The sequence below is a fragment of the Rhinatrema bivittatum genome, chromosome 2 (assembly GCF_901001135.1).
Source record: "Rhinatrema bivittatum chromosome 2, aRhiBiv1.1, whole genome shotgun sequence".
In the NCBI taxonomy this organism is placed as follows: domain Eukaryota; kingdom Metazoa; phylum Chordata; class Amphibia; order Gymnophiona; family Rhinatrematidae; genus Rhinatrema; species Rhinatrema bivittatum.
In genome coordinates this window covers 64,237,168-64,250,008 of record NC_042616.1, presented here as the reverse complement: position 1 = coordinate 64,250,008, position 12,841 = coordinate 64,237,168, and the positions used below count along the sequence as shown (strand labels likewise).

General features: G+C 39.8%; 1 protein-coding gene across 2 annotated transcripts in view; it reads right to left on the bottom strand.

The window, feature by feature from the left end:
* Positions 1–12,841, bottom strand: part of PTH1R (parathyroid hormone 1 receptor) — a 595,747-nt gene that overhangs the window by 10,763 nt on the left and 572,143 nt on the right. For both annotated transcript variants that reach the window (XM_029588269.1, XM_029588270.1), the window contains exon 11: positions 881–1,022. In XM_029588269.1, coding sequence (XP_029444129.1) covers positions 881–1,022 — 142 coding nt within the window. The remainder of the gene's footprint in view (positions 1–880; positions 1,023–12,841) is intronic.

The following is a 12,841-nucleotide window of genomic DNA, read 5'->3' as shown; positions in this document are numbered from 1 at the left end:
GATTTTCATTAAGTTCATCTTGTATCTGGAGATGTCCAGAACTTGCTAATTTCAGTGCCATACTAACACTTTTCAATAGTCCTGCATTTTGTTTCTAGCCCCAAAGAGCACCAGAAATCTCCTTTTTCAAAGGGGGCGGCCACCTATCCCTGGGTGACTAAAGCGGCCCCTATTGAAAAATGAACAGTTAAATTTAGCAACTCAAAATGTGGGAGGCCCTGAGGACAAGCTTAGGGTGGAGGGAAATGTTTGGTGGTAGTGCGGATTTTCACCTAACTTGGCTGGCCAAACCTAGACACAGAGATAAGTAGCTTTAATCTAGCCTGTTTACTTCTGTGCCTGAAGTCAGCTTTCCACCTCCTCATTCCCAACTCTACTTCCCCTAGCCGGGCTAGGATTCCAATTCCAATAGAAAAAATACCTTGCAGCCAGTCAGTCCAATCAGAGGGGCATGCTCCTCCTTCCCATTTTTCCCTCCTGCCCACCTAATGGTAAAATGATCTGGGGGCTTGATCCTCTCTTCCAATCTATTCTGCAGCCACTAGATAGCCAGACAGCCAGATAATTCTTACTTATCCGGCTATCCACCATTTGAATATCAGGCGCAGATTTTAGGTCTGCTAAGCATAGATGGCCTAAATGTGGCCAGTTATATTAGGAGTTAGTGTTCTTTTAGAAAACTGACCCCAAAGTTTTTCTTATACATATACAGTAAAAAGAGAAAAGTACACTCTATAGTTATACATTTATATAACAAAGCAAAGGCCTCTAATTAAGAATGGCTAGTGAAACCCTATGATAGTGAGATACTTATGCTGTCCCCACGCAAACACCATTACATTGATTTTAAAAGTGCACCACACAAAGAACAGCAGACTACCTGGAATGAGTTGAAGAACATCTCATAGTGCATTTGGATTTGCCAAATAATCCCTGACACTTCTGTATATGGCATCGCCATGAAAACTATATAATGGACTCCAAACAGCGGCATTAGGACAAGGGTGGATTTCAGCAGCTTCCTGTACAGAGAAAAATATGCCGAAAGTTATTATACTGATTTTGATTAACATGGAAATGAAATGTAATTGCACAGCTGCAGCAACCATGCATGGTGCTAACATAATTAAAATAGTGATAAGATGCTGTGTTAAAATGCAGAGACTTTTTATTTTTCTATTCAACTGAATTATTATTTTTTGTTTGTTTTCCTCACTAGTTATAAATAACAAAGCAGTACAAAGATATTTTATAGCCCATATCCTCCGATGTTACAGATGCTGTTGATTACATAGAAACATATAAATAAGACTGCAGGGAAAAAAAAGCATTTTTCTAGTCTGTCCATCCAACTGCTCAGCTCTACAATCCCTACCACTCCATCAAAGATCCCCTGTGTTTGTCCCATGTCTTCTTGAATTCAGACACTGCCCTTGTCTCCATCACCTCCACAGACAGGCTTTTCCATACATTCAACACTGTTTCTGTAAAGAAATATTTGTGTAGGGCCCCATTGGGATCCCTCCAAAAGTGGGATTTGGAGTGCATCAAGAGCAGGAGAGATGAACATGCCATCTATGCCATATTACTTCCATGTAAAGTTATTGTCAATGTTATTTCTATATAAGCAAGAGACCCCTAGAGGAGTTAGAGTTTTGGGGGTTGAAAGATGGAGGGAGTGAGGACTGTTTCTTTTCAGTTCCTTTTTCTCTGGAATCTCCCAGGCCCCAATCAGTGAGGCAAGGAGTTAGAGATGTGAGAGTCTTTCTGAATTGTTTTACCTCTTTAGATCACATGAAATAAATAACAATGTCCAATCCTATATTAAGAATGACCCAGAAATTTGTCACTAGGGAAGAATGTCCCTGGCTGATCACTCTAGTTGTCTTCATGACCTGCCAAACGTAACCAACAAAACAGCAAAAATTTAAACCAAACTAGATGTCAATATTCCATTCCTCATTGAGGTAGGAAAGTCAGTAAATAAAGTGCTGGATTGGGGTTTCTGGATTTCTGTTCCATCAGGCAATATTTTTCTTTCTTGGATGCATCTACAGCCTTTGCCAGGAAGAACATACATAACATACTTTCATTTGATTCACCTGCAAATCAATGGTCTTCTGAAACATAGGAAGTTCCTATGTGTATTCTGTATACATCTTGTCTTACAGTGATTGTTCTTCAATAGAATTTCACAGCCACTGGTCCGCAAAATTTCCACAAACTCCATAACATTAAGTGTAACGTATGGATAATGCACTCCAAATAAGTTATATACTTTATTTATTTATTATTTATTTAGGGATTTTTTATACCGACACTCATGATACCAATCATATCGTATCGGTTTACAATAAACAGTGGTGCAATAACATTAACAGTATGCATTAACATTAACAGTGAACAGTAGGCGACGAGAGAAAAAGTGAGAGAAAGTTAAAATAAAACAGGGGCACTTGAACTTTATCAGGTACCTTATCAGGTACCAGCCAGTCTACTTTCTTTTAGTAAGGTTCCTTGACTTACTCATGACTCTTTTTGCCAAGAAGATGGTAAGGATAATGAAGCAAAGTTCACATCTAGCATGGAAGAAGGAAACCCACTAGTAAGAGAGGAGGAACCAAGTTTTAATGGTAGCAACCATCCCCTTCCACTTATAGTAACATAGTAATGACAGCAGAAAAGAACTAGATGGCCTATCCAGTCTGCCCAGCAAGCTTCTTATGGTAGCATCTGCTAGGGATGTGCAGCAGGGACGGATTCGTCCCATTCGGTATTCATATTCGTGGGGAGCCAAATCCGTTGCATCCGTTCTCGGGGGACTCTGATCCATTCATTAGTTACGTATTTATTCGTTTCCCCAAAACCTCCCCATCCCAACCCTTTCAATTTAATTTACAACCCCCCACCCTCCTGACCCCCCCCCCCCCAAGACTTACCAAAAGTCCCTGGTGGTCCAGCGGGGGTCCTGGCGTGATCTCCGGCACTCGGGCCGTCGGCTGCCGGTATTCAAAATGGCGCTGATAGCTTTTGCCCTCACTATGTCACAGGGGCTACTGATGCCATTGGTCAGCCCCTGTCACATGGTAGGAGCAATGAACGGCTGGCACCATTTTGTGCTCCTACCATGTGACAGGGACTGACCAATGGCACCGGTAGCCCCTGTGACATAGTAAGGGCAAAGGCTATCGGCACCATTTTGAATACTGGCAGCCGACGGCCCGAGTGCAGGAGATCGCACCAGGACCCCCACTGGACCACCAGGGCCTTTTGGTAAGTCTTGGGGGGGTCAGGAGGGTGGGAGGTTTATTTGTTAGATACGTGGTATTTATGGGGGTTTGCCATAAGTTTCGTGACCCCCACGAATACAACGAATAGGGACATATACGTTGCGGATTGCCAATACATCGAAAACGAATGCACATCTCTAGCATCTACCATGCCATGCAGGATACCCCCATGTTTCTCTCAAGGGAGAAACTGCTCCATGAAACTAAAGACATGGCTATTTCAGCAAGCTTTCTCCAATTGAATAATCCTCCTCTTTTGCTTTGTTTTAGTATTTTATTGAGTATTTTATGAATATTGTTTTTATATTTTGGTTTATTTATTATGTGTATGCTCTATTTCATTTTCTTACTGATGTATTTTTTGTATAAGTTTTTCCTCTGTAAACCGACATGATGTTTTTTCGACTATTGGTATAGAAAACCAAATAAATAAATAAATAAATGAAGTTTCCCCTAAGCCTTATGATAAGGTTAGCAATATTTACAGTCAAAACAAAGAAACGGTCAAACCGAAAACAAATTGTTAGCACATATTTACTGGGTGAGGAGCCTTCTTGATAATTCAGACGTTCTCTGCTTTGGGACTTGGCTGTAGAAGCTGTCCTGTGCTTTTTCCCTTGTCTGCATGTCAGTACCTCAAACTGTAAAAATCAGGGTCCATGTTTGTTGTTGTCTGTATCCAGTTCCTCTTCCCCCACTCACTCCATTAAAGCAGGGGGCGATGTTGACTTTTCTTATTGGAAAAAAGTCACTACACAAATTTCTACTTCTGCTCCAGCTGAGATCACTCACACCTGATGAAGATGGTTGTTCAAGCTCATTAGCCATGTCCAGATATTGTTGAAAAGTTGTAGGAGGAGGAGGAGGCAGTAAAGCTGGATTCTTACAAGGAGATGGGGTACTGGATTCCAAATTTCCAAGGTTTCTTTCCACTGTTGTAGTGCCCCAAGTGAAACTGTAGGAGTGATATCAGGTTGCCTTAGTAGGCTATCTTCATAGATCTTCTTCAACATACTGTGGCCTCTTATCAGGGAATACACTGGAGGAGACACAAAAGCTGACTTTCTTCTGACTCATTGGAGAAGAAAGTGGTTCAGAAAGAATAGATTGCATACTAAGATATCCTTCCATCCAAGATTTAGGATGAACAATCTCTGAAACAATCTTTATTTTATCAAATACCACAGTTACAGTTGGTAATGGAGGGTATTCACTCTATCCCTTAGAGGAAGTAACAGCAGAAACAGCTGGTGCTTCAAACTCTGTTCCAGGTAAACTAGGAAATGACGATGATGAAGTAAGAGGAACTTCCAACTCCCATGGGCTAGTAGGCTCAGGCTCAGTTCTTCTCATTTCACTGTTTGTCCCTGAGGAGTGTAGTAGGGACAGTGTTAGTGATGCCACTAACTGATCAATGAGTGCAGGCAAGGTTCCTGAGAATGCAGATAAGGTTAACATATGCACAGCAGCATGCCTTCTTGCCAGAGTAGTTTGTTATTACAGCCCTTGCATGCCAACACCTTTGATAACCACTTCTGTCACATAAGGTACATATCACAATCATAGCATATTAATGGCGTATTATCTAATCCCATTCACACATTACTCTTTACAACGTAGGTTTTGGTGATTTGTGCAGATGACTATGAGCCTTGCTTACAGTTTTTAGTAATCAATGCTGCAAGTCTGTGATGTCAATGAGGCTCAGCACGCTGAACTCCCGACAGTGTTTCTTCCATGACCAGCCATTCAATGCAGCACGTCCAATAGCATTAGTGATCTCAATGAGGGGAACTGTAAATGACGTTTACAGCTGTCTGCTATCCTACTTTAGGAATCAAGAAGTCACATGTCGCCTTCATCACTACAATGGGACTTTTTCTCTGAAGATCACAGCAGGGTACTCACTCTGGATCAGGTGATTATGCAGCTTGTGCTCCTCGTAATTTTCATGCACAGTAGAGATAATGTGGTGACATGAGCATGCAATGATGTCGACACATCGTATACTAGCTTACAATTGGTCAGCAAAACTAATACCACTCTCACATGTACATTACAAGCTTCTCCTTACAGATTTTAATGCTTTTTTGCTTGTCCATTGCCCACTCAATGTTGGGAATGGGGCCATGTTGTTTAACTACACAGTTCACAGAAACAAAGGTGTTTGGGCACAAAATGCGGTGATTTTGATCAGAAATAGTTAAAAATAGTTTTTCTTCATAAAATTCAATAAAGGCAATATTCTAGAGAATCTCTATTCATGCACCAGAAATATGTAACCCCTGTGATGCTTGAACCTGGATAACAGTTCTGAGGCCATAACTCACATTTCTATTTTAGTTGGACACTGTAGCTATAACAAATTTATTTTCCAGAGTTTCCTGTGCAAGGGGATAGTTTCCTTTCAAGGCCATCACATTTACTCTCTACTTTTCTCATACTTTCTTGCAAGTCTTTTGCATGCAGAACTGATAATCTCAGCATTGAGAATAACAAAGCCACTACTCAATAAGATACATGAGAATTATTTGGTGGTTTCTAACATTTCTCTTTACTGATTCTTTACAGCTGTGTTCTTCATTTTCAATATGGTACAGAACATGTTTGTAAGTTTGTGACTTCTTAAAGTCTTTCTTAAATTCAGAAGTTTCTCCACATTATATTTTAATTTAGTTACTTTATTTCTTTTCTTCCATTGAACTTCAGGACAAGTTGGAGTACTTCCCTCCCAAAGTAGATGAAGTATCTAAATTGTTTAGTCTTTTATCTCCTACCTCTTCTTGTAATATCAATGCTGATACCTTTTTCTCCTCCTTCTCCCAATCTTCAGTAGATACTCATGGGCCATTGATGAAGTTAATCTCCTCTCTCTCCTCTTTCTCATTTCTCTTTCTCTTAGGATATGTGGAAGTTATCCTCTCCTTGTATTCTTATGATCTCAGGTTCGACTTGCAAGAAGGGGACCTCTCTCATTCGTTAGAGGATAAAAAAAAAACCTCAAAACAGATTAGTTGAGTTCAAAAGGATTTGGAACTCCAAACAAATAAGTGGAATGAGATGGTGGAAAGAAACTCTCATCCAAAACAAAAACTTCCATGGAGTTTAAAGTTAAGATTTAGAAAAATGAAAGCACAGCTTAGCACATGCTGCTTCCTTGAAAACAAAAAGGATTCATGAGAGCAAAATGGTAACCTCTCCTGAAAACAATGGGGACAGTAGCATTGCTAGCTGCCACATGGCGAAGCTACAACCCCAACAAGCATCATTCTGCCTCACCCCGTACTTAAATAGTATATTCCTTTCCAGTATTAGTAAGTGACTAACAGGATCCCTACACAAGCTATTTGAATTAGGAGTTCATTTTGGTAAGACAGCTAAAGAACCTGCAAGGTTATTAATGCCTGGTTGAAATGCTAAATAAGCAGCAGGACTCAAGGAGACCTGAGACTCACTATGGATGGAGGAAGCTTCATCTAATTTGCCCTTCATGTCCTGCATCTTGATTTACCAAAGTCATAAAGTATTCTATAGTGGGATGAGAGACCTAGGGAGAAGAATCAGTCCCAGATAGGAGGAGTTGCACTATTCACTTTCTCTTTTTCCCCATAATAGAGTTTCTTAGAGATCAAAAAATCAAGGGAAACCAGATTACTACTAACAGCAAGAGGCACAGAATTCTTCCCAATAATGTACCACTTTGGCACATCTTTGGCTTCATGCCAGTGGCTGCACTTTGAAGAGCTGATCTGGTGCAACTGATGACCTCAGGACATCACCACTGCAGAGCACTGAACTTTGAAAAGCTGGTTCCAGTGCAACTGATGACATCATGACACAACCTCTGAACTGATTGGTTACTTCTCACATCTTTCAGGTGGGGGCAGAAGAGTCCTTCTAGACTCTTATCATCTCTCCAGTCTCAGAGAGCAGCATCTTGAAGAGCTGGTCCCAGTGCAAGTGATGACCCCAGGACACTGCTTGGAGCTGATTGGCCACTGCTCACATCTCTCACGTGGGGCAGCAGGGGACCCTCCAGCCTTTCATGGACCCCCCACCTTGGAAGTATTTAAAAGTCTGTATTATATCTCCCCTTCCCACCCTTCCTCAAGGGAATACATGTCTAGATTTTTATATCTATCCTGATATGCTTTATAACAAATACCACTAACCATTTTAGTAGCCACTCTCTGGCTGAATCCATCTGGTTTATATCCTTTTGAACGTGGGGTCTCTAGAATTGTACTCCAAATGAAGTTTCGCAAGTGACATATACAGAGGCAATATCACCTCCTTTTTTCTGCTGACCATTCCTCACCTAAGCATCTTTCTGGCTTTTACTGTCACCTTATCAACCTGTTTGGCCACCTTAAGGTCAAGATCATGCATAGAAGAATTTCATCCCAATACTCTCCAATTTTTATCATTAAATCTTAGCTGCCAGACTCTAGACTATTCCTCAAGCTTTCCAAGATCCCTCCTTATGGTTTCCACATTTTCCTGGGTGTCTACACTGTTGCATATTTTGCTATCATCTGCAAAGAGATGAACTTTCCCAATAGTCCTTTTACAATATTACTTTTGAAGCTGTTGAAAAGTCCAATGACTAATTTCTGTGGTGTAGGGGGTGCTAGTAAACACTGAATACCAACAGCCAGTAAGAGAATAATGTTTAAATTTTTATTGTAAAATATATTAGGAACAGTGCAGCTTATCATACAATGTAAATCTTCAGCTCAATTTTCCTGAGCCATTACAGTCAGTTAAAATATATCACCTCTCCCAAACCTACACACTAATGGGTTATTTTGTTTGCATAACATTTTCCAGCTGGTTGATATTATTATTTTATCTCATATATGCTAATATGACTGCTTTCTTATAAGTCATATGATTTCTTGTAAGCTGAGCCCAGAAGGAGAAGTTAATACTGACCTTTGACATACTTTAACATTTTGGTTAATCTTTGGCATACTTTTAGCATTTCATCAGCCTTGGCTAGTTCCACAAGTCTGTTTAGTTCAATCTTATTATACTACTATTATCTTTTGCTTCTTTGCCAGCACCAACTGATCTGTCTACATAGAAAATGCCTAAAAGCACCCTTATACTGGCACACTTCTATTAACATCTCCAAATGAGCTCCATTTAACACAACCATTTTGACTCCCATACAACCAGTTTCTAATCCAATCAGTTACTTTAGGACCCCATTCAAAGGGCGTTCAATTTATTTATTTGTCCCTTATGTGGAACATTGTCAAAGGCTTTACTGAAATCAGTGCAGTACTTCTAGTGATCTCCTCTAATCCAACTCTCTGGTTAACCAGTCAAATAAATTGACCTACCTCTTGTAAAACCAAATGCTTTAGCTATAACTACTACTATTACTACTATTCATCTTTTCTCGAGCACAACTAGATATCCGCAGCACTATATAGATACAACTAAGATTCATTCGGTCAAAACTGTGATTTAAAATGGCAGTTTAATCATGTTTTTTTTTTTTTTAGTTGACAAGTTTTTATTAAAGTTTTATAACAATAATACAAAGTACATATACATTAAGTACAAGTCTATACATATGAACATCCAGAGCATATAATACAAATGCCGCGACTTGAACATGAACTCACAAATGGTCATTTATTGAAAGAGAAGAAAAAATAAAAAGAGAAAAAAGATTAAATAAAGGTAACTGAGAGAATGAAAAAGAAGTAAATAGAAAAGAAACAATAGAAGCAAGTGAGAAAAGAAATAGAAAAGTACCTCTTGGAAAAGATTATCATGCCAGAGGGTAAGACACATACACTGTAAAAATAAAATATTACTTTGAATTAATATAGGCGTCTAATGGTTTCCATACTTGAGACCATTTGCCTAAGCGGCCACACTTAACAGCCATAGCCTTCTCGTATTGGGTATATAAGCATACTGTATTCCACCATAAGTGTTCAGATAGCATCTCACTTCGTTTCCAGTTGGAGATAATATTATGTTGGGCAATAGTCAAAAGAAAGTCTAGTAGTTTACGATGTGGCAAGGAGAGAGAAAAAGACGGATATGCCCCTTTAAGAACGGTTATTGAATACGATAAAGGGAGAGTAAAATTCATAATGTCTGAAATCTTATCCCAAACCTGTCCCCAAAATGTGAATACAAAGGGGCAATCATATAACATGTGTGTTAATGAGGCATTCGGGGCTGAACAAGACCAGCATGCATGAGTCTCTAGTAAACCGGCTCTATATAGTTTCCATGGAGTCCAGACTGCTTTATGAAGAATAAAAAAGGATGTTTGGGTCAAACTGGACGAAAGTGAAATACGTGAGGAAACGTTCCAAATATAATTCCACATAGATGGTGTTATTTGAATACCTAAATCCGATGACCATGCGGAATGCATCGTTGTCAAACTATGCCGTGACGAAAGCTTCTTAATCAGTTTATATAGGCGTGACGCTAAATGACCTTTGTCACCCTGTGTCTGGTAAAATTCCCATAAATAAGGAGATTGGTCATAATTGGCCGTATGTGAAATATGAGGCTGTAAAGCAGCTCTCAATTGTTGCCAGGCATAATATTGAGTTTCGGGCAGCCCAAAGCACTCAGTCAGATGAGAGAATGGTAACATCTTACCAGTCTGCAAAATTGAGGAAACCAACCATATATTACACCGAAACCATAAGGGCCAGAAAGGCGTAGTGTTTCCAATCTTAAGGGAAGAGTTATGCCATAAGGGTGCCAACGCTGAGGCTCGCCATTCTAAAGAGCGTTCTGGCCTTCTTGAGTCTATTTCAGAAAAAGCTCTATGCAGAGATCTCAAAATGTGGTTAGTATTCATACGAGTTGAAGGAGAGATACCAGGAAAACAGTACAAGGGGAAGGGAGCTAAAACATCCTGTTCGATACGAAGCCATCTAGGAGGAACTATATCCAAATGTTCGAAATCAAAATAATAATATCCTTGTTGCAAGATAAATGCTAAATGATATGAATAAAAATCTGGGAAATTCACTCCACCATTGCTCCGAACATTCTTTAATTTGGAAAGGGCAATACGTGGGGCTTTATTGTGCCATAGAAAACGGACTAGTAATCTATCTACCTGCTTGTAAAAATCAGAGGAAAAAAATACAGGTATCATGTTTAAGATATATGTAATTTTTGGCGCTAATACCATCTTAACAGTGTCCAGTCTACCCCACCACGTAAGATGAAGGGGAGACCACTGTAAGGTGATCTCCTTTAAAGAGCATATGATCGTAGATTCACTATGAGTAATAGTATCTAAAGGATCCATAAAAAAATATACTCCCAAATATTTCAATTTGGAGGATTTGGTCTGAACAGGGAGATTGGTGAGATCCAATATGGAGGCCGAGTGATTAAGTGGCAATAGTTCGGTTTTACTCCAATTGATTTTATAGCCAGATAAAGAGGAGTAGGTGGATATTAGCTCAAACAAGGGTGGTAGTGATTTCCCCGGTTCTTGCAAAAATAAGAGAACATCGTCAGCATAAGCTGAAATATTATACACCTCAGAACCCACTGAGATACCTTGAATAGCATTAGACTGTCTAATAGCTGATAGCAGAGGTTCCAAAGCCAGGTTAAATAGTAGCGGAGAAAGTGGGCAGCCTTGGCGCGTGCCTCTATATAAAGAGAAGGAGGGAGAAATTTGTTGGTTGATATAGAGATATGCCGTTGGAGAGGCATATATATATTTGATCCACTCTAGGAACACAGGACCTACTCCATACCATTGTAATGTGGTCAATAGGAAGGGCCACTCGACTCGATCAAACGCTTTTTCAGCATCTAATGAGACGGCCACTGATGGAATAGAGGATGAGAAAGCCAATTGTTGTACATGAAGAAAGAGTCTGGTATTATTTGCTATAAGACGGTTCTTGATGAAGCCAGATTGATCTGGGTCGATCAAGAAACCCAATACTCGAGACAGTCGCGTAGCTAAGATTTTGGTAAAAATTTTGTAGTCAGTATTCAGTAAAGAAATGGGTCTATAATTAGCTGTATTGGTTTCATCTCGACCTGGCTTTGGAAGCACTACCATACAAGCCTGTGTAAAAGAAACAGGAGAAGAGCCAGGAAGGAGAAACATAGAGAAGTACTTATGAATATGAGGAATGAGGGATTTCTGAAATGAGCGATAAAAGTCAGATGTAAAACCATCAGGACCAGGTGCTTTTTTTTGAGCGAGGGAGTTAATTGCCGCTCCAATTTCTGTGGTGGTAAGAGGCAGATCTAATGCGTCCTTTTGTTCCGTAGATAAAGTTGGATGTTGAATTGTAGAGCGAAAAGCTTGAACCATCGCTGATGTTGATGAAATCTCTGATCGGTACAAGGTTGCATAAAAGTCTCGAAAGGCCTGCAAAATATCAGCATCAGTCGTCAGAGGGACATGAGAAGAAGATTGTATCTTGGTGATCCTTTTCTTTTCTGTCCTTTTTTTTAAGTAGGAGGCCAACAAATGACCGCATTTGTTATTGCCAGCATAATATTGTGCTTTAGAGTGTGAGATGTGTAAGTGGGCTTGAGAACTTAAAAGTTGATTATATTGGTAACGTATTTTGATTAAAGCTGTTAACGTCGTAGGTGTTGAGTGTTTGATATGTTCCGTTTCCAAAGAGGCAGCTTGCCGTTGAAGAGAGCATAAAGTTTCCTTTTGTGTTTTAGCTCGATGGATAGAGTATCCAATGATTTCACCACGAATCGTGGCTTTGAAAGCGTCCCATAGGGTTGTTGCTGCAACTTCGTCTGTAGAATTAGTTTGAAAATATTCCAAGATTCTTTTGTCTATTAGAGTCATAAATACAGGTTCCTCTAAAAGAGTCGGGTTAAAACGCCATTGTCGATGAACATTTATAGGATGTGCAAGGGTACAAACGAGTGATATAGCTGCATGATCAGATACTAGTATAGGATTAATCTCGGCATTGACAATTCGTGGCAGCAAGGATCTAGTGATTAAGAAAAAGTCAATGCGCGAATATGACAAGTGTGGAGCAGAGAAAAACGTGAAATTTCTACCAGTAGGGTTGAGCATTCGCCAAGGATCTGTGAGACCATATGTAGATACAAGATGCTATAATGCCCGAGTAGATTTTGAAATAGTGAATCTAGCATCTGACCTCTTGTCAAGAACTGGGTCCATTGGTTGATTAAAATCTCCCCCAACTATACACGGAGGGGAATCCAGCTGAAGCAAAAGAGCAAAGTTTGTTTGAAAAAAGTCCGGACTATCCAAATTGGGCGCGTAAAGATTGAGAATATTAAAAGGCTCATTATGGATTGTGAGATGTACAAGATTCCACCTTCCTTCTGGATCCGCTAGATGATGGGAAACAGTTGCTGTCAGGTTCTTATGAAGAAGAATAGCTGTTCCCCTTTTCTTTTTGACAGCAGGACTAAAAAAGACTTGTCCCACCCACTGCTGCCGAAGCTTAAGCAATTCAGATGCACATAAATGTGTCTCCTGTAGGAGTACTATGTCCGCTTTCAGGGTATGTAGATATGTGAGGATCTTC